The sequence below is a fragment of the Choloepus didactylus genome, chromosome 19, assembly GCF_015220235.1.
Source record: "Choloepus didactylus isolate mChoDid1 chromosome 19, mChoDid1.pri, whole genome shotgun sequence".
Taxonomy (NCBI): Eukaryota; Metazoa; Chordata; class Mammalia; order Pilosa; family Megalonychidae; genus Choloepus; species Choloepus didactylus.
The window spans coordinates 10,062,738-10,085,190 of NC_051325.1; the positions used below are offsets into that span (position 1 = coordinate 10,062,738).

Sequence of the window (22,453 nt, forward strand, 5' to 3'; positions counted from 1 at the left end):
CTGTAACTAGAGTTTTTGGGAACGAGTAGTACAGAAAGAAAGGAGAGTTTCAGGGAATTTTCAGAATCCAGGAAGAACTCTAAAATTCTTTTTTTTTTTTTGGGAAAATGAAATACTAGGAGTTCCATGGATATTTGTCAAAATCAAAATGAAATACTAGGGCTTTGCAAATCTTCAACTGTAGTCTTTTAGTTGAGGAAAAATAATAATGAAAAAAATCTGAGGGTTCAACCTAAATAAGAAATTGAGTTACTAGGAATAGCAAAATTCCAAAAAGCAGCTAATGGTTTTTGAGATATTAAAAAGGCATTTATAGTTGGTAAAGGATGATCTATTTTAAGGTGTAATTATTTCTGATGTGCCTCATTTTGGAGTCTCTGGAGAAATTAGAAATTACTGAGAAGTAATTTTGAATATTTTGGAGGTAAGTTAATAAAATGCTTTCTCTGTGATTCATGGCTTTTTATCATTCTTACATTAATCTTGCCTTGGATAAAGACCCTGTGCCTTATTGGAAGCAATTGGAAATAAAATTTTGCCTGAATCTACAATGCAAGCATGAGAACTGGAACCAGAATCTTAAATGGTGAATAGTGGCAAGATTACAGAATTAATTACGAAGGCTATAGGAATGATGTAGCATCTTTTAACCTCTGATAACTGACAGTGTGAATCATAAGTAGAGAACTCATTCTCCTTTTGCTCTGTGCTTCCCTGTGATTTCAGTTCACATCTGTCAAATCTGAGTCTCCATCAAAGTCATGTCTCCATGTACGTCAATCTGAAGCAGCAAAGATGAGACAGCCTTGCCTGTCTTTGTCTGTGACTCCAATCAGTCCCCAAACCTGAAGGTCCCGAGCTTCAATTTGTTTCTCTTGACGTTGGCTGATTTGCCGTCAGTGCCTTCTCTGTGATGTGACTGTCTGAGCATATTAGTTATGCCCTCTGTAATTATTCATGCTTCCAGGGTTAGCCATTCAGAATTTATCACATAAAGACCATGGCTTAGAGGCCTAGAGAATTGCAGCTTAAGTCCTGCTGCCACAGATCTACCGTTATTGTTTTTAGGTGCTAAGTATAACAAGCAAACCAACTCACTTTGATTCTTGGCTTAGTGCATTTGATGTAGAATTATCCGAGAATGAGTACACTTTCCCTGACACAGCTGGAAAATCAAACACACAGGTAGTTATTGAAAACAGAGATTTAAGCTCAAGCCTATCACCCCATATCTGATGGGCATCCCCTGCATCTGAAAATCTGACACTGTGGTGTGAAATGCAGGCTTAAAGGAACATGTTCAAAGTGTGTAGCAAAGACAGAATTACTCCTTTAGTCCATCCCATTTAATACTCTTCAGGTGTTAGTTTAATTGAAGAAAAAATCTTCTACTAATCACATAGCACACGATAAACAATACATCTCCTATGTCACAACATCTCATTTCTTTTACTTTATTATTTGGACCTGCTGGTGTTTGCGACAGAGTGCTTCAGTTTCTTTTGCATCTGTAAAGTAGCTGGTAATTAGATATTCTTCATCATATCTTTGACCATCTTTGAATGGCCTTTCTAACCTTTTTTTTTAAATCCCTTTTTCTGTGGTCTAAGCAAAACAGTAAAAACTACCAAGAAAGTATACTTTGTTTCCATTTTAGTGAACTGATGCATTTATACTTCCTTATTGTCTATCAGTCAACAAATATTTATTGAGCCTCCACCATATACCGGGGAGTTTGCTAGCTGCTGGGTCAGAGGGGCAAGGCTACTGATGCATTTAATTTTACTGAGTCTGTCAGTCAACAAATATTTATTGAGTTCCAACAATATGCCAGGAACTTTGCTAGCTGCTGGGGATTCGGAGATGAAATAAAAGGCATAGTTCCTTTTATTCACAGAATTATGTGGTAGATATATGTAAGGAATGTGCTGTAAAGGAGGATGAGGCCGAGTACAGTGATCTCAGGGAAGAAGACTTTAAATCTGCCAGGGACAGCCAAGGAAGATATCCTCGGAGCTGAGGCTCAGCACATACAGAGGAGTTTCCCAGGTGGATAAGAGCAAGGAGGGGCCATCTTAGGCAGGGAAAACATGTTCGAAAGCACAAGGACCATCAGAGCTTCCAGGGTCTATCAGTGATTTTGTGTGATTGGAGAATGATGTGTAAGGTAAGGAAGGGCTGCAGCTGAGAGACATGGTTGGATGGGGGTCAGATCATAAAGAGCTGTATATGCTGTGCAAAGTGGTTCACATTTTCCTGTTGGCCAGTTATTAGAAGGGTGTATGCATTTCCAGGAGGCATCGGTTATGGTTAATAGCATAGGAAAGAGAATTTTACAACAACACAGATTACATCATTGTAAGTGACTCAAACTCAAGTGTGCTTGCCCCCAAAGCCTTCAGAGTTGGCACAGATTTTGTGATGACTAAGTTGAAGGTGATGTCACTTGTTTGCTGCAGTAAAGATCATTGGATTTGAGAATGCCATGGATGAAAGGTATTTATTGCCATGGACTTAGGACTCTTAAGTGTCCTAAGAGGTGTCTTGGTGGGCTAATACTGACAACTGCCCTTAACAAACTCTTTGAATAAGGCAGAAAGTTCTGAAGGGTCAGTCACATGTAATGCTTTAAATGAAGGTATGAGCAGAGCTCTAGATATTCAAGACTTGAAAGATAGTGGTAAGAAAATATGGGAGGTAAAGGAGTGAGGTTAGAGTGTTCCATCTGTCATAGACTGGATAGAAAAAGAAGAAACTCTTGGGGGGAAATTGGAACCTCCAGATACAGCTCCCTAAACAAGCATGAAAATACTGTTCTTGGCCAAGCTTGAGTCCTAAGTGGTGTTGCTTGACATTTGGCAGCCGCTGGTCAACATTGCCCAGTAGGGGTGTGGCTGTTCCAGTCTGTAAGGAACAATGACACCAACTCTCACATATGGTGTGAAATTGCTGGCTTCACTTGGGAAAACTAAGTCTTTTCTTTGGAGCTGTGAAGGTGACTAACACCAAGAAAACTTGACAGGGTACCTCCTTTCTCTTATGCCTGCAGAGTATTGTGATGGAGGAGAAAAGGATGAAAAGCAGGTCTTATAACTGGTAATGGCTAATTGACTGATCCAACATAATATTAGAATAAATATGAGCTTCATTTTGAAGAAATTTTCAATTTTATTAAATTGCTGTTCCCTGCACAGCGAATGCAGCTGGACCCCACTAATCCTGAAACTGCTTTTAATAACTCATTAGCACACTGAGGCAAATTTAATTCTCACATGTTTAACCTGCTATCCCTCATTTCCCTCTCCTTATAGAGCATTGACTATAGAATTTCAATGCCTAGTCTACTCACTGTTTGAGAAATGCAGGGAGGGAGCTCCCTTCATCTACACCACGTCTTCCTCTCATGGCTAAAATTTGTATCAATTTGACAGGCTTGAGATAAAAATTTCTATAGGGACATTATAGTTATGTTTTGCTGTGCTTATATTTAAGTGACTACATGTCCAGGTTTATCTGCTCAGTCCCACATTTATGCCTGTTTTCTTGATATAAGTATTAATAGTGCTCACTTTCACTTTAAAGTATCCTGATTTGGATGAAAAATTATATGGTCTCCATTAGTAAATGTTATCAATGTTCTAGTCATATCCTTCAGACCTGACCACTTCAGTTTATTCTTGCTGTCATCATCTGTGTCTATGTGCTGGAGAGCTTTTCCGGAAAACACAGTAACTCTTGACCCGCTCACCTGGCAGGCTGGAATTTTGGAGGATCAACTCCCTGAGAGCAGCTGTCAAACAACAACTGATAGGACTTGATGAACAAATACACCAGCTCCCTCATCCTTGGTCTATGTTTTTATCCTTCCCCGAAGCATTGGCACAAGAGCAAGTGTTAGTTTCTCATGTTGGTAACTGGCTTCACAGCACACCCTTTATTGTGAACCCCCCTTCCCTGCCTCACCTCCCAACGCCCTGCTGGTGGTCCCTGTGTTTCCCCAAAAAGCCACGGGTACTTGAATCCTGGTCTTATGTTCTGCTTCCGACAGAACTCAAGCTATGACATCATCCTCTTGTGTTTTTTAGTAATCAAGATACATTTTTGCTATAAATGGTAATGCTGAATACAAGTCAATTTCCCATTTTCCCCATTGTTCTTTGACATATTAATATAGAAAATTGTGGGGATATAGATGAAACCATCACCTATCTCCGCATAAGACAATATGTTTGTTAATTTAGTTACATAGTTACAAATTGCAGAATGGTCATTTCTTTTTCTCTCTCCTTTATGGATGCCCAGTTGCTCCAACACAATTTATTGAAAAGATTTCCTTTTCCTATTATGTTTCATTGGGTGCCGTCTTCAAAGTTAAGTGACTTTTTATGTGTAGATCTATTTTCTGGACTTTCTTCTGATCCATGGATATATCCTTATTCCAACACCAATGGCCGTAATTATCCCCAGGTGACTTTAATTTAGCATCAGGGTTAGCATCACCGGCTTAGACGAATCATGATTCATTGCTGGAGCTGAATGCATTGCTGATCTAAATGAAATTGGACTTTTAGTCACAAAACAGGGGATGCTTATTTAGTGGTCAGCTAACAGTGTGTGTTGCATGGTATATTAAACAATACATTTATTGTAAATAATGCTTAATCCCTCTTATTCCATGGAACTTTTTCTCCTCCAGGATATTTATCATAGTTGGAATCATCTGATAGTTTTCCAGAAAAATCTAATTCACCTCTATTTCAATTGTTTGAGATGCTGCAATTTGAGAACCCCTATATGATGCAACCACCGGAAATTTTAGCCGAAGCCACAAGTATCATTTGCATAAATCAGGATAGTTTTTCTTTTTTTTGTCATTAATACTATATAATTAGGAGTCCCTGAAACTGCTTATTGTGTTGATTTTTAAAGTGATCCCTAAAGGTGCTTTTAAATTCCATAAAACGCTTGCAAACTGTGAGGTTAGTGCCCACCTGGGAATAAATACTAAAGCTGTGTTAAGTATTTTTACTTTCTGTTACACTGGTTCTATTTAAGTAACCTCTAAAAGTGTCCAAACAGTATTAACAAGGTTATTTTTGCCCAATGTTTCTTCCCCGAATATTGTTCTGTTGTCAAAAATAATTAAGAAAACACTGGTAACATGAGTGATTTTGTTAGAACTTGACTATAAATTAGATCCCTCTTTTTGGAGGCATACTTATCAAGAAAGAAAAATCGCTACTTATATACAAGCTTATATGAAATTGTTTTCATGCTCTAAATCTTTGGCTTTGTAACTACTTTTTACCATGGTTCAAAGTGGTAAATTTTAAACAATTTGAAAACTGCTGTCTAATATGGTTCGCTCACTTTATATGGCTATGAAAAGCTTTTATGGTTCAAATAATGTGGGTACCTCTTCCAGAAGATCCCTGCATATCACACATTCAAAACTAACTAAATTATCAGGACATGGGAAAGTGGTGTGATGTGTCTCAGTTACTGAAGCTTCACTTTATCTTGCATAATGAAATTATAGATCTACCTAGAATCGAACTTAATTGCACAATATTGTATTTCCTTTGCCAACTAACCCAATGGAGGTTTGAGGTAATATATGTGAAAAATGCTTTGTAATCTGTAAACCAGTAGGCAGTTGTTAATCGTTGTCATTATTATATTAGAAAAACTACGTGTGGCCACTCCGAATGGAGAAAAAGTCTTAACAGTGAGCAAAGAACAGCTCAACCCTTAGGCAAGTACTTTATCATCAAAACAGTTTCCAGTGACTGTGATTCATAGCAGATGAAAACTAACTCCTAAGCCAATGTTTTTCAAACTAGAGGTTTTGACCCATGAATAGGTTGTGAAATCAGTTTATTGATTGGAGACCAGCATTTAAAAAACAAAACAAAACAATAGAACATGACAGAATACACTGCTCTGTTTAAGTAACCTCTTAAAGTGTCCAAACAGGATATCAGAGATAGGAAATATATTAGACATAGGAAGGATAAATATTGTTTCTAGAAGCTTTCCAGGTATATCGACATAAATATACATACACTGACAAAAATACTGGGTGGAAATATGAAATATTCTTACTGTGATTCACTGCTCAAAAACCAAACCAAACATATAAAAATTTCACTGCCTTGTTAACAAAAAATAATAATCCTTGTTAAAAAATTTTAAAAACAAATATAGTTATTCTTATTCTTAGCAATTATTACATTGAATCTAAATTATGACATAAAACATTAAGGATATTATACAACAATGCTTATCATTCCTGAATCCAGATAAAGTCTAAAGGTTTTAGCATCAATTTTTTTTTAAAATAAATCATTGAGTTATTAAAGACAGCCAGATATTCAGTTCAATTCAATACATATTTATTGATAATTATGAATTTATAAAATATATCAGGGAAAATAAATTAAGACTCTATAATTATACTTTTGAAATGCCAATTTAGTTTCTTCTGAGGGGTTTAAATGTCTCATAAATAGTTGTATTTTAAAACACCTAGAGAAATTTTACAATAGTATTTGAATTTTTATTTTTGCATATATTTCCCATTGCAGAAACACTATGAATTAGCTAATGCTGTGTAACAAAACATCCCCAAACTTAGTGACTTGAACAACAACCATTCATTTAGTGCCAATCCTAGGGTAGGTCAACAATTTCAGCTGGACCATGCTGGCTGGTTCTTCTGGTCTTCTTTGGCTCCCTCGAGAGTATAGACAGCCACAGATTGGTTAGCTCTGAGGGTTTGCAGGCTGTTGGCTGGAGAACGTCAGCTCTACCCCCACTGCTCATGGTTATCTCATCATCCTCCTCCAGAGGGCAGAGACAGGGTTCCAAGGAAGAGAGTGGAAGTATGGAAGGTATGTTGAGCCCAATACATGCATTGATATCCAGTCCCTAATCCATACATTAATATGTAAAACATTTACTAAAACTGTTCAATTTTTTTCTCAGTTTGATTGTAATAAATGTTTTGCTTCTATAACCGAATATTGTTAACAACAGGGTTGTGTTTGCTCGGAGAACATTTTGAAGCCCACCTTGTTGACTAAATCTTCCCTAAAAGGGTGTGGGAAAATCAAATTGTAAATCAAACCAGATTTTGTATATGGAGCCCACAATTTAAAGGAATCCTTTACACGGGTTCCCTTTCTATAGATGTCTCTAAAAGTCCTAGTTTTTAGATGGCATGTTCTCTAAAGCGAGGGTCACCTGTAGAACATAATTTCTGTATTTAGCCCCAAACCTGGCTGAGAAAGGCCAATACGATTTAAAGCTTGCAGATAAAATTAATATAATCTGCTGAGAATAGTTTCATCAACTAAGTCTAGAAATAACTAGGTACTCAAGTGATTTTTTACATAAGCATTTGTTTCTTTTTTAAGAAATTAGAAAGGAAATTACAGGAAATTAGGACACTGCTCAGTGTCTTCTCATATGATAGCAGTTTTAATGATGAAAAACTGAGTAAAATATGGCATTTGTAAATAAGTACCTTGCTTGTAAATTTTGTAGTCTAATATAATTAGCAAGGAAATATTATGAAGTAGTTAGGATAGCTGACTCCAGAGGCAGGCTGCTTGGGTTTGAATGTAAGCTCTAAAATGTGTTACCTGTGTGTCCCTGGGCACATTACTTGATCTTTTACTTCCCTTTCCTTTTCAGTAGAATGGGGATAATATCAGCAACTACCTTCTAAGGTTGTTGTGAGGATTAAATAAGTCAGTTTGTATGGAGTTCACAGTACAATGACCAGCTCATGGTAAACACTCGATAAATGTTAACTCACTATCGATACCACTGTTAGTTTTTATACCAAACTTCATGTATTTTCATGACTCACTGAAGAGTTTGAGTCCATATATTGAAGGCCTATGCAGGGGTGAGGGAAACAAAGAAAAATGACAAAGTTACTGTTATCCCCAAGGAGCTCAATGAAGGTATTGGATAAATTCCACCCCCTTCCCCAACACAGATGCGTGGATGTCAGTGCTACTTGTAAATGGGGTATCAGACTTAAAGGTAATTCAGAATGTCCATGAGATCTTGTTTTTCACAAATGATTTCACATATACAATTCCCTGAACCAAGGAAGGTTCTCTTTGAGCAATTAACTTAAATGTGTCGTATCAGCTGATTTCCTTGAATTTGCATTCAGTCTCTTGATTTCTCTAAATTCAGAAATTTCCCATTATTATATAAGGCATGCCTTTTCAGAGGACATTGTGGTGTCTAGAGAGTACATTAAACCCAAGAAAAGTAGTATATTCTTTACCCTTGTATTGTTTCTGCATTTCTGTCTTTATTTGGTGTAATCTTAACATCTCCTAAAAATGACTCCTCCATGCCAACCTTCGTATTGATCGAACTCTGCCGCAAAGGAAAGGAAGAGAATATAATTCTCTTCATAAATCCTTGGACCCTATGAAAAGTATTGATTGATTGTTGAGATTCTCTGGGGAACAGAAACTGTAAAATCTTGACTTTTGGTTAGGCCCTCCCTGTTCCAAATCCTGACATGGATTTATGTTTGTTTTGGAAATGGCGGGAGCAATTTTGATTAATAAATTGCACTCAGTCATTGAAGAAATAGACAGTTTCAGCCTTTTCCTATCAAGTGCCAGGCCCTGTGTGAGTCCCAAAAATGCAGAGTCAACAAAGAGGAAGTCTTTGTTTGCAATGATGCACCTGCGGAGAAACCAAAATATGATGGTTTGGTGGTTTGAGTTATGAAACCAAATTTAGATATGCTCTTGGTCTTATTCTGCATTCCTGTAGGTGTGAACCCATTGACCATAGCATCTCTTGAAGGTGATATTTTTAAGTAAGGTATCATCAACTGGAATGAGGTTTGGTCTTAATCTGGATTACTGGAATCTTTTAAAAGCAGAAAAAAATCAGAAATAGTGAGAGAAAGCCATGGGGAGGAGCTGGAAGTGAAAGTCAACAGAAACTGGAAGAGAGAGGAGCAGGCATCACCATGTGCACGGTCAGCTAAGGAACCCAAGGATTGCCAGCCTGCCAGAAGGCTACCAGCTCCTGTCCAAAGCAAGCCTTCAAGCCTCTAAACCATGAACCAATACATTCCCATTTTCAGCCAGCCCATTGTGTGCTATTTGTCATAGTAGCCAGGAAACCAAGACAGAGGCTCAGCTTGACTTTTCCCCTACTACATTGCCTGACATGCTGGGTGGCTCTTTAGATAATGAAAATGGGTCCAATCATACAATGTGTGAACTATTTCTTGGTAAAGGAATCAGGAAGACCTATTGAAACAAGTATTTATTTGGCATTGATATTTTTCGGAAGTCTTCTTTAAATACGTTTTCAGGAAATACTCTTAACAATATGATATGCATAGATTGGAATTAATTGTGAAAAGGAATTTGTCATAGATTGAAATTATTTTTTGAAAAGCAATATTTTGAAATATTTAACTTGCATGCAAATTAAAAATGAGTAGGAATTTCATGATTATTAATGAATACATAATTTTTTAACTTTAAAATATTTTGTGGCTTATGTAAATAAGTTTATTGCTAAGCAACATGTGGTTTTTTTTTCCATTTTTGAAACTTGGGATAATTTACATAGAGTAAAATTTGCCTATGTATATCTACAGTTTTGCAAGTTTTGGCAACTGTATATACTTGTGTTACCATCACCACAGTGAAGCTATAGAACAGTTTTATCAGTCTCCAGATTTCCTGGACCCCTTTGTAATCATTCTCTTCTCCTAATCCCTGGGTGCTACTGAATTGTTTTTTTTCCCTATAATTTTCCCTTTTCCAAAATGTCATATAAATGGAATCATACAATATGTGGCCTTCAAAGTCTGGTACCTTTTATGTAGCATTACGCATTTGAGATCCATCTTTGTTTTTGCATGTATCAGTGATTCATTCCCTTTTGTTGCAGAGTAGTTTTTCATTGTATGGCTTTACCACCGTTTGATTAGCCATGCCTCGGTTGAGGGACATGTGTTTCCAGTTTGTGATAATTGCATTACCATTTTCAGGATGGCCTAAAGCCTTAAGGAGGTCTTATTAGATCCTTTCCTAGGACCGCCAGGAGGAGTGAGGAGAACCTAGCCGAGAGAAGCTAGAATTGTCTCTGCCTAGCGCTGAGAGGGAATAAACATGAGCGAGAGGAAAGGACATCATGGTATCAAGAGAGGTGTAGGGGAGAGAGCTCTAGTTATGGGGTGAGTCAGCAGATGCTGTTGCTACTCTGTCCACAGCCCCTTCACCAGGGAAGGTGCCTCTGCCCTCCAGCTGCCATGGGTGCTGGCCGCTAGCAACTTACCAGCGCCCCCATTCTCAGGAGAACTGCCGTGTGCTGACATGAGGCCCTCACCCAGAGATGCCTTGTAGTTTTTCCCCTCCCACCATTCTGGGGGCTGCCCATGGCCAGTAACTGATTGATGCAGAAGTGTGAAAGCTCAAGGCCTCTGCAACCCCCGTCATGCAGTTTATGCTGCAGAGCTCCCCATGGATCAGGCTGAGACTTTGAGCTCAAACAGGTCTTTGCCCAGCTCCTTCTCCTGCCCCATCTTGTCTCTCTCTCTCCCTTACAGGTTTCTCCTGAGTGTTCTCCTTCAAAAATCATTTTTACAAGAATCCTGTCTCAGGCTCTACATCTAGGAAACCTATCCTAACAGATGGGTCTTTGAAGAAGAGAGAGAGAATGAGAGAAATTGAGAGAGACAGAGATATATATATAGAGAGAGAGAGAGAGCACGAGAGAGAGAGCACACACACTTTAAATGTCTGCCAGGGTCAGTCAGTGGTGTAATACCAACTTACAACTGTAGGACTTGGATAAGAATTTTCCTGCCCTCTCCTTGCCTCTTCTCCCAAGACAGCACCATTGAGTCGGAAACCATGTAGCAGGGTGGGGAAGAAGATGTCCAATCATATTTTGGGAAAGAGAGCACAAGTCAATCACACACCTTTACTTCCTGCAACATTTCAGTTTGTTTTGGCCGTGAGCCTTGTGAACAGAGGCCTTAATGTGAAGCCAAGTTCAAAATTTTGACTTCTGCATGAGACAAGACATTGATTATTGACTGAGGGGCCTGGGAGAATGTAACCAGCAAATTATCCCTTATGAGGGATGACAATGTGATTGGGAAAGCCATGTGGACCACACTCCCTTTTGTCCAGGGTATGGTTGGATGAGTAGAAAAAAGGGGGGAAACCCAGTGTTCTTTTTTACTTTAATTGTTCTTTTTCACTTTAATTTTTATTATTACTTTTGTGTGTGTGGTAATGAAAATGTTCAAAAATTAATTTTGGTGATGGACACACAATTATATGGTGGTACTGTGAACAATTGATTGTACGCTTTGTATGACTGCATGGTATGTGACTATATCTCAGTAAAATTTAATTATTTAAAAAAAAAAAAAGAACTACCATATGACCTGGTAATTCCACTCCTAGCTTTATACCCAAAAGAATTGAAAGCAGGGACTCAGACCGTTATTTATCCACCAGTGTTCATCGCAGACTTAGTCACAATAGCCAAAAGGTGGAGGCATCCCAAGTGTCCATCAACAGACAAATGGATAAACAAAATGTGGTCCATCCAGACAATGGACTATTATTCACCATAAAAGGAAGTGAAGGTCTATACATGCTGCAACGTGGATGAACCGTGAAGACATCGTTTTGGGTAAAATATGCCAGATCCAAAAGGACAAATAGTGTAGGATTTCTCTTATATGAAAGACTTCGAAACAGGCAATCCCTAGAGACAGGAAGTAGAACAGTGGTCGCCAGGGGTGGTGGGAGTTAGGAATGGGGGGTCACTGTTAAGTGAGCGGAGTTTGGGTTTGGGATGGTGAAAATAGTCTGGAGGTAGACAGTGCTGGAATTTCCAGTCTTGTCAATGTACTTAAGGTCAAAGAATTGTCCCTGTAAAATGATTGTTATGTTATGTATATTTTACCACAAGTAAAAGGAAATAATTTTTATAAAACATCATAACACACGAAAAGCAGCAAATAGTAGACTCAGTGGTGAAGAAAATCACATGGGCGCCGGCTGAGACGGGGCTGGGAAGCCGGCATGTGAGGTGCAGGCGCAGCGGGGCGCAGAGCAGCGGGGGCGCCCGCAGGCCTGCAGGAGCGCGGCGCAGGGGGCAGCACTTCCGAAGCAGAGGGCGCGGGCGCGGGGCTCCCCGGAACCAGCGAGTCCCCCTCTTCCCCCGCCTCCGCTCCGTCTCCTCCGAGTTTTCAGCAGAAAGGTGTGTGCATTTTTCCTAACGTCCTTAACAGGAGATGGGAATCTTTCCTGAAAATACAGAGCTGGAAATCGCAGAATGAAAGGCGGCGCCACGTTCCAGGAAAGGAAGGTCTGCCTGGACCGGAGTCGCCGCCTGGGGTGGAGCCGCCTTCTGCTCCCGGTGCTTCCTCCGCGGGCCGGGGTGTCCGGACAGTGGGGGCGGCCGGGCGGCGGGGACAGTGGGGGCGGCCGGGCGGCGGGGACAGTGGGGGCGGCCGGGCGGCGGGGCGAGGACCCGGCTCTGCCGCCTGCCGCCCCCGCACCTGCCTCCTTAGAGTCGGGTTTGGGGAGGCACAGGGCGAAGTCACCTTTGGGGCCCAGTTGAATGAGCTGTAACAAGTGCAGGAAGCCGGGTAACCCCAGCGCAGTCCTGACACACGCCGCCCCCCCCCGAGCACCCCCTCCTGGCGCCCCGGCCCTGCTCGCCCTGCGCTGCCCTGTCCTCGCGCGTCGCCGTCGGACGTCGGTGGCCCTCTGCGTGTCCGTCAGTCACTCAGCCAGGGAGGCCTGTCTGTCTGTCCACGCACCCGTCCGTCCACTCCCCAGGCCGAGGCCCGGAGGCTGCTTCAGGTTGGGGCGACTCCCGGAAACCCCCGCAAACGTTCGCGCACAGGCTTCCGTGGGACCCCAAGTTGTCGCGTCCCCCGGGCAGCGTCCCGCAGCCTTTCCTCTTTTTTTAATCTCCCCTCTAAGAAGGCTTTTTAGCTTTATTTGCATTAATCGTCCTCCTCCTCTGAAAATGGAATTTTGCATCACAAACACCCTGTCTGGCTGTGTGGGGTCTGGGCCCCCTGGAGGCCGCCAAGCCCCGACCAGCTGAGCCTGGGGCCGCGGCCCGTGCTGCGCCCTCCGGTGACACCTCTGCTCCGGGCTTTCCCGTGTCCTGTGACTAAAGGCCTTTCCTGCGTGGGGACTCCGTAGCGTTGGCGACCCCTGCACAGAAGAGGGCGGTCAGGGAGTGCCGCAGGGACGGTCGTTTCTGGGAATCCGCATCCCCCTGGGGGCTGCGGTGGGCCTCAGGCGCGTCTACAGGGAGCACCGGTTCTTCCAAAAGGGGAGGACGGAGCCTCTTGGACGAGGCAAGAATTGTACAAAGGTTCCTGATGAATGTTCGATGCCTTTAGGAATTACCCAGGATATAACAAATGAAAAAAAGTTACAGAAGCGTGTATAGTTCCAGTCCGTAAAAGTAAAAGCAGAGAGAGGCTCCTCTTGGTTTTGGGGGCCGCTGTAACAAAGCCCCGCAAACCCGGGCTTCAAACAACAGAAATGGACTCAGCTCTGGAGGCGGAAGGCGGCGGCCTCTAGGCCTGCAGAGTGGAGTCAGCTCCAGCCATCACCCCCCCCCTTACCAACCCCCTGCTCTGGGGGCCGGGGGCCACAGTGTGGCGAGGAGCCAAGCTCAGTCCCTGCTCCAGCGTCACTGCGTGGCCGTCTTCTGCCCCCTGTCCCCTGCATAAGAAGCTCAGTCTAATTCCCTCTGTAACAACTATTTCCAAATACCCTCACCTTCTGAGGAGCTGGGGAGCAGCAGCCAATGTACCTTTTTTGGGGGATGGTGGTCTTGAGGGACACAGTGTAACCCATAACAAGTCTGCACAAAGGAACATAAATGCGAACAGTGGTTACTGCTGGGTGTACGCTGTGAGTGGTTTGGATTTCCTTCCTTATCTGCTCCTAAAGCCCGGATTACAATCTGAAGCAGACTTGTTGACCCCTGCTCCCGGCCCTGCCCCCACAGCTCAGGCCCTGATGCCCCTGCTCCCTCCCTGGGGCACCTCCCATGTCTCCCTCAGTGGACCAGCTGATGCCGTGGGGCCCAGGTTGTGTGGAGGGCAGGGAGAGTGCCCCGACCCTGGGTGCTCCCCTCCACTGGGGGCCCCAAGAGCTTTGAGTCTTCTGGTAAAACTGCTCTTTCCATGTTCCCAGTTGGCTGCTTCTGCAGAAGGCAGGTACAGGACAGCCTGGGGCTGGAGCAGGAGCTACATCCAAGGGACAGATGCGGTGCCACGAGGTGCTCGTGCCCCCAGGCTTTCTCCGAGGGGAGCCTCGTGGTGTGAACGCAGCCGCTGGGGGCCTGGGGCCACATCTGAGCCCCAGGGGCAGGCTCCGAGTGGACTCGTCATCACAGCTGTTTCTAGAAAGCCAAGGACAGCATGTGTACACTCAGTGGGTCACATGGGCTGACGAGGTCATGGGTTGGGGTCACTCGGGCTGCAGTCAAGGCGTGGATGTTGCTTTGGATAGAGATCCAGGTCGGGGAGGGCAGAGCTGCCTGATGCCACGAGGAAGTTTAGAGGGGCATGTAAGGATGGGTGTTGGGGATAAATGCCAAGGAGACATATCTGAGGAATATGTGAAGGAATTGAGGGTTTAAAACTTGGGGTCTCATCCCAGAGTAATTTGGGCAGATAATAAAAAATATATTTACAGCCTCCCCCTCCCCAGCCCCGAGGATCTGGGGGAAGGTGCGGATGTGTTGGACATCCTCACCTGGACTGGTGTTGATGTTGTCACAAACATTGGGACTGGCGGTTTGATGTGCTGAGCCCTCGAGCATGGGACTTGCCCTTATGAAGTTCGGTACTGCAAAGGAGAGTCTAAACTTGCATATAATTGTGCCTAAGAGTCTCCCCCTGAGTGCCTTTTTGTTGCTCAGATGTGGCCCTCTCTCTCTCTAACTGAGCCATCTCGACAGGTGAACTTGCTGCCCTCCCCCCTACATGGGACCCGACTCCCAGGGGTGTAAATCTCCCTGGCAACGCAGAATATGACTCCTGGGGATGAATGTGGACCCGGCATCGTGGGACTGAGAGTATCTTCCTGACCAAAAGGGGGATGCAAAATGAGACGAAATAGTTTCAGTGGCTGAGAGATTCCAAATGGAGTCGAGAGGTCACTCTGGTGGACATTCTTATGCACTATATAGATAACACCTCTTAGGTTTTAATGTATTGGAATGGCGAGAAGTAAATACCTGAAACTACCAAACTCCAACCCAGCAGTCTGGACTCCTGAAGACAATTATATAATAATGTAGATTACAAGGGGTGACAGTGTGATTGTGAAGACCTTGTGGATCACACTCCCTTTATCTAGTGTATAGATAGATGAGTAGAAAAATGGGGATAAAAAATAAAGGACAAATGGGGTGAGATGGGGGGATGATTTGGGTGTTCTTTTTTCACTTTTATTTTTTAATTCTTGCTCTGGTTCTTTCTGATGTAAGGAAAAAGTTCAGAGATTGTGGTGATGAACGCATAACTATGTTATCATACTGTGGACAGTGGATTGTAAACCATGGATGATTGTATGGTGTGTGAATGTATTTCAATAAAACTGAATTTAATTAAAAAAAAAAGAAAGAAAAAGGAAAAAAACACACACAAAAAAAACTTGGGATCTATTTTTTCAAAGCATTTTAGGGAAACCTCTGTGGCAGCAGACTGCAAGGCAAGAAAGACCTCACACGTTTCCAAGCAGGCCCCGTGCCGAGCACTCTTTAGCCTCTCTACAGCAGAGTTTGGATTTTCACCAATTGGCAGGTCAGCCACAGGAACTCTCTGCGGGGGTCTTTCAGAGCTGGCCCCCTGAAGGTCGGCAGGGTGCTCAGCACGTGGCAGCCTTCTGGGACGACGGGGTCTCCTCTGGCGGTGCGAGGCCCATGGCCATGTGGGGCTGCCCGGGTGCTCTGCACCTGGCACTTTTGCTTCATTGCACTTGCTTTCAGGAGCTCCCTCCTGCTCTGCTGAGTTGAGATGGAAATGAGTGTTGCTGTTGTCACCATCTCCACAAACAGGCAGACATGTGGCCCTGGGCTGTGGGGACTGCTCTGCCCCAAACGTTTTCTCATTTGCTGTTTACGGCTGGCTGTGGACCACCCACTTGCTGACAAGCCAAGTGCTGGCACCGGGGTTCCCAGTTACCATCAGGTAAGCCTAGCCTTGCACGTGGTTGGAGCTCAGGGGCAAGGTCCACACAGCACGGAAGGCGAGCGGGAAGCTGCTCTCCTCGGACCTAGAGCACGGCCCTGCCCGCCAGCTCGGCCTCTGCCACCCACTGAACTACAGCTGCTTCCTGGCCAGGCCCCTGTCAGTTTAAGCTCCGCCAGTCACCAACATGGCCCGTTCGACCATCATTATCAGCTTCCGGACCACTAAAGGGCTGGGATTTGGAAATAAACTCCCCACAAGGCCTCCTAAGCTCTGGCCGTGCGTCTCCCACTTCCTCTCACCCTGGGCCGGCCTGGACCAGGCCCCCTGCCTGTTGTGGACACTTGTCCTCCAGCTAGCCGCTCCCCCAAGCCCTGTCCGGCCATGCTGTCCCGCCCGCCCTGCTACCCCCTCCACTGGGCTCCTGCTGGTTCTGGGGGTTCAGTGACTTGCAGACAGAGTCGCAGGTCTGGGTCCTCCCGCCCTCACTGCCGGCTGGCCCGGAAGCTGGTGGCACTCACCTGAGCTCAGCGATGGGGTCTGCGACCGCCTCAAACTTCCCAAGGTTTAAGGAAAAGCTACCAAGGAAGGACAGAACAAGACAAAATGTTCCACAGATGTTTATTCTACTTCAAATAACAAAACCTACACAGTTCCATGTTTTAATGTACATTCATATACTTCGCAATATAAAATACAATTTACAGAAATTTCTATCGAGTAAACTTAAGGAAACATACTTGATTTTTTATATTTGTGTATTTAAATTAGAAAGATGTGTTTTATATGTAAAAAACCTTCACATCATATTAGATGTTGGAGCACAACCCCACTTCAACGGGGTGCAACCCGCAGCCCTCGGTCCACACGGCCGCCACCCCACACTGCTGGGCTCTTGCAACTTAGAAATTTCTGCTATAAAGTGAAAAACTGTAGTGATGTATAATGGAATAGAGTTCAAAGGACAAATGAAATCCTCTAATTTTACATTTGCAAAAGTAATTTTATGAAAATATAAAAAATTATCAAAGTGTATTTGTACAGTCAAATAAATTAGCAAAGTTTTCTCTATTTCACACTTCAGAAGTACTTGAAAAATACATGACAAGCAGCAGTATACTGTATTTCACAGTGAACGCTTTCTATGTAGTTTGTAGTTCTTGAACTAATATCACTATTTTCCATCTCAGACTTTATACAAATATTGTTCCATTCTCAATGACAGACTTTTAAATTTCTCATCTGACAAATGTGACAGTTTAAAGCTTAGTGCACCTTTCCTGGGATAAAGGAAGAACTGCTCAGAAGGCAAAATTCTACAAACAAAATGTTCCTGATTATTCAAAGAACCACCCCCCCTCACCCCTTAAAGTATACTTAATTGTTTTTTTATTCTCATTTTCTTTAGGCTGGTAAAATTTAGACAGTTTTCAATAAATTGTCATTTAAAATGCAACTGTTTCTATTTGGACATATGTTGCTTTTAATCATGTTTTTGAAAAAAAATTCTAAGGCTGAGCAAAATGAAAATGTGTTTTTGTTTCCTGGTTGAAATTTGTAATTCAAATTTCCTTATGACAAGAAAAATGCACTTACAAGTTTTGTGTGTCTCATCCTTCCAGATACAAAGTAGTAATACTGCTCTCCCTTAATCAGGCCATAAACGCACGCAGCCCCCAAGGGTAACCCAATCCGAGGGCAGCAGGGGGCTCCTCTGACAGCAGGTGACAGACATGGAAAAAGGGAAAACCAGCCTTTTGAACACAGACATACAGATGCGATGTCAGTAAAGGTATGACTCTAAGGTCCGCGGACATTCCCTTAACATTTACAAGTCAGGTTCTTGGAAAAGATAGCTTTATAATCTGAAAAACCAATATGCTTTTAGTGACACTTTCCCATTGCTGTTATTTTGAATGGAAATACTGAGTTGTTAGTTTTTAAAGAAGCATCAGAATTGTAAAGGTGTGAAATTCCATTAAGAAACCATCATACACAAAGTTACAGTCATGTTCTGAAATCCGGAATACGCCACCTTCACCCAGGCCACTGCCCACTGGGGACCCCCGGCCTAGGCCTGCGCGGGGGCTGCACCGCCCGCCGTGGGGGCCCGGGGCGCCTGGGCCTTCGGGTCGCGGCCGCTCTCCTTGCCCTTGCTGCGGTCCTTGCGGTCCCGGCCGCGCTCCCGCGGGTCTCTGTCCTTGTCCCGCTGCCTCTCCCGGTCCCGCTCGCGGACCCAGCCCCGGCCGTGCTCCCGCTCGCGCCGCCGCTCCTCGCAGGCCCGGCCCGGGCGCCCGTTGCCCCTCTGCGCCTCGGGCTCGTCCGCCGGCTTCTCCTTGGGTCCCGCCTCAAACCGCTCCCGCGGCCTGACTTCCAAGGCCTGGTTCCCGCACTCGTGCCCTCTGCCCTCCAGGAAACCGGGGGGCGACCACTGCGGGTCGGCCTCGGGGCCCGGCCCGGGGGCGCCGGCGGGCAGGGAGGCGGCCGGGCGCGCGTCGTCCCACGGCTCCTTCCGGGGCGGCGGCGGGTGGCCGGGGAGCTCCAGCAGCGGCCGCGGGCCAGGCTTCGGCACCGGCGGGGGCTGCCCCTGGAAGCGGACCCATGAAGGCGGCTGCTCATTTTTCTCAGAAAAGGGCGCGGATCCCCGGGGTCCAGCAAACGGAAGGGGTGCCGGCGCCCTCTGACTTGCAAAGCTCGGTGGTGAATTTCCTCTTTGTCCTTCAAATTGCTGAGGCTGGATTCCCCTGGGGCCTGGCATGAAATTTGGTGCTTGGCCTCTGGGTCCTTCAAAGTGACCAGGATGGGGCCCCCTGGGGCCCACAAAATGGCCAGGGGGCAGTCCTCGCTGACCTCCGAACTGAGAGGGCGGAGGGCCTCCGGGTCCTCTGAACTGCCATAGCAGGGGTCTTCTCTGGGCTCTGAATTGGAGAGGTGTGGAGCCCCGATGCTCCATAAACTGGGCCTGTTCGGGCCCTTCAAACTGGGCAGGAGGACCAGGCAGCTCGGCGTACGGGGGTTCTTGGAATTCCTTCTTTTCCCCATGGGGATCTTTGCGTTCCTCAAACTGGAATGGTGCTCCTGCTCGGGGCCCCCCGAGGGAGGAGGGCACAGGGCCCCTGTTCTCCCCGAAAAGAGGGGGACCATGTTGTCCGGAGAACAAGGAAGGGATCGGCCCCTTCTGTGCCCCGAACCTGGGGGGCGGAGGCCATCTCAGACCCTCGTGATTAGAAGTAAGATTCTCCTCAGAAAATGGAGGGGCCGGTCCCCTTGGTGCTGGGAAACCAGGGCCGTGAAGTCCTGGCGGGAAGGCCCGCAGAGGGGGTTCCCGCTGCCCCTGGAACTGGGGCTGGGGGCCGCCCCCCTTCTGTGCAGTTGGGGGAAACGCAGAGGCCCCCTCGCTGGGCTTGCACTGCGGCGCTCTCTCTCTCTCAGCACCTGCACTGTCTGTTTTTTCAGGAAACTGAAGATTTCTTGGATCCTCAAACTGGGACGCACCGAGAGATTTCTCCTGAGATGTGAACACTGTGCTCGAGAGAGGCTCCCTTCCCCCGGGAACGCTGAAACTCTGCCCATCGCTGTGCAGAGGGAAATTGGGCTGCAAGGCGGTGCTGGGCGGCGTGGGCAGCAGTACTTTGCGCACCGGCCTGGGGGCGCTGTCCCGGACCCCCGGGGGATGGGCGCTCTCGGAGAGCTGCATGGCTGCGTCTTCTGGGCGCTCGCTCTGCTGTCTGCCGTGGTTGGACAGTGGTGGAGCTTTCTCACCGGGCACCCACTGGGGAGGCGCCAATTCCCGCTCCTCCTGGGCCAGCAGAGGCAGCTGGGCTGTGTCGGCCCCCCCAGGGGTGTCCCGGGAAAGCAGGGCGCTGTGCAAGCCATTGGCCGGTGGCTTGAGCTCCCCAGCCTCGCTGCTCTCTGCCGCCAGCCTCCGGGCCAGCCGGGGGTCTCGGCTCGGCCTCGGGTCTGAGCTTCGGTGGGCGCCCTGGGTCGCCGGGCTGCTGCTGGGAAGTAAGGTGGGCTTGTCTGGGATCTGTGGCTCTGGCTGGAACAGCTCTGCCTTGGTCAGCGAGGCCTTGGGTGGGGGTGACATTAACGCCTCTGACACTGAAAAGTGGGCCATGGAGGCCCCCATGGCCGCCCTCTGCTGCCTCAGGGCCTCCTCCTGCTCCTCGAGCTGTCGTTTCTGCTCCTCGATCTGCTTGTTCAGTGCCTCTAACATTTTCTGTTGTTCAGCCAAGGAGGGAGTGGGGAGATCAGCGGCATGCTCAGCAGACCTCTCTGGGGAGTTCCTTTTAACATCTGCACACATTCTGTTGGGCAGGTCGTCAATGGTGACCTCGGCCTCCTCTAGGATGGTCTCGTCTTCGGGGTCGCAGGCCACCTCCTCCTCCTCATCCGTTTCAGGAGCATTTTCCGTGTCCCCCTGTTTCCCTTCTTCCGGGAGTGGGGTGTGGAAGGCCCACTCAGGACCATACTCTTCCTCGGGGTCATAGGGCCTGTCGTCCTCTTCTTCCTCCAAAGCGTTTTCTTTTGAAAACTGACCAAACTGCTGGACAATTGGATCTAGCAATAGGGTGGCTGCCACCCCGTCATGCACCTTGGTTTTGGCATCTGGGTGGGAGGCTGCAGTGGACTCAGCAGAATCTTTGGCAGGGGCATCGAAGGATTTCTTTTTTCCAAAAAGAGTCTGGAGGATGTGTTCTAGGGGCGAAGCTGTCTTGGAAGCAGATGAAGCGGCGGAGGCGGCTGCCCCTGTGACTGCCGTGGACGCAGCTGATGCTGTGACAGTGCTTGTGGCCCCGGGCCGGAGGGACGACAGGATCTTTAACGCTGATGCCGAAGCTGGCGCTGCCGGGGGCTCCGGCAGGGGGGGCGGGGGTGGCGGTGACCCCAGGGGGGTGCTGCTGGCAGCCGCGTCTGCAGAGAGGAGCTGATACCTGGAGGGCTTCTTTTCAGGCTGAGGAGCCGCAGTTCCTTTGGGGTAGGCTGCAACATCCACTTCTTGTGTTTGGAGCCGGCTTCGCTTTTCCTCTATCTTGTCCAACTCTCCAGCATTTGAAGGACGTTTTATTTTCTGACAGATTACTAACCCGAGGATTGTATTTGGACGTGGTGACTCAAGACCTGAAAAACAAAACATTTGTGCAAATTTTAGAATAAAAATTCAGCTTTTATCCCTTAGAATAAACTGTATTAAGGGCTTTAGTGGGGAATATTCTCCACAGGTAGAGGGAAGGAGTTCGGTAGCAAAATAAAACCCAGTTTGAAGAGCTTGTCACAGAGCCTGGCAGGTTCTAGTGGTGTGAACACTCCCCGTCCGGCCCTCATGTCCCCCCAGTCAGCCCCTCACCACAAACGACAGGACCCAGGGCCCAATTCATGAGCAAAATTCATGTTACATATTTCAAAATTATGGACAATGCTAAAGCACTAATGTGGTGGTGGTGGTGGTGGTGGTGGTGGCCAGTCAGCAAAAGTCTAAAATTGTCTTGAAAGTATTTATATACTGGGTAGATTTTTAAACAATCCTAGTTTGGGATGTTCTTTTATCTGCTGCTTGCTACAGAAGGGCATCGTGGGGGGGGGGGACTGTCCTTTTGCGATACAAAAATTAAGCTAAATATGCTAATGTTATGTATCAAATAGGAACCAGTTCCTCCACTCAATTATGAGCAATAAAGCGCAAACCATTAGGTAAATTCATTAGTCTCTGATGTCAAAATTACGATTAAGGGGGAAATGCTACTAACTGAAATGGCTAAATGTTAGGTTTAGAAAAAAATTCCACGGGCACTGACTTACTGAGAGTTCCTCAACACCGGGTCCTTGTAAACCCGGGACCCCAGGCTTAGGACACCTGACAGTGATGGGCAGAGCACATGGACACACGTGCTAGTGGTCAAGGGGCACAGGGCAGTAGTTTTTTTTTGTTTTTTTTTAATTCAGTTTTACTGAAATATATTCACATATCATACAATCATCCATGGTATACAATCAGCTGTTCACAGTACGATCATACAGTTATGCATTCATCACCACAGTCTATTTCTGAACATTTTCCTTACATCAGAAAGAATCAGAATAAGAATAAAAAGTAAAAAAAGAACACCCAAACCGTCCCCCCATCCCACCCTATTTGCCATTTAGTTTTTGTCCCCATTTTTCTACTCATCCATCCATACACTAGATAAAGGGAGTGTGATC

The 22,453-nt window shown here is 45.8% G+C and overlaps 1 protein-coding gene across 1 annotated transcript; it reads right to left on the bottom strand.

Annotated features, from left to right (window-relative positions):
• Window positions 1-16,870: 16,870 nt before the first annotated feature.
• Window positions 16,871-22,190, bottom strand: LOC119516151 (death-inducer obliterator 1-like). Its single transcript, XM_037812362.1, has one exon. The coding sequence runs from the start codon at window positions 21,387-21,389 to the stop codon at window positions 18,324-18,326; it is 3,066 nt and encodes a 1,021-aa protein (XP_037668290.1). The 5' UTR covers window positions 21,390-22,190; the 3' UTR covers window positions 16,871-18,323.
• Window positions 22,191-22,453: the final 263 nt, after the last annotated feature.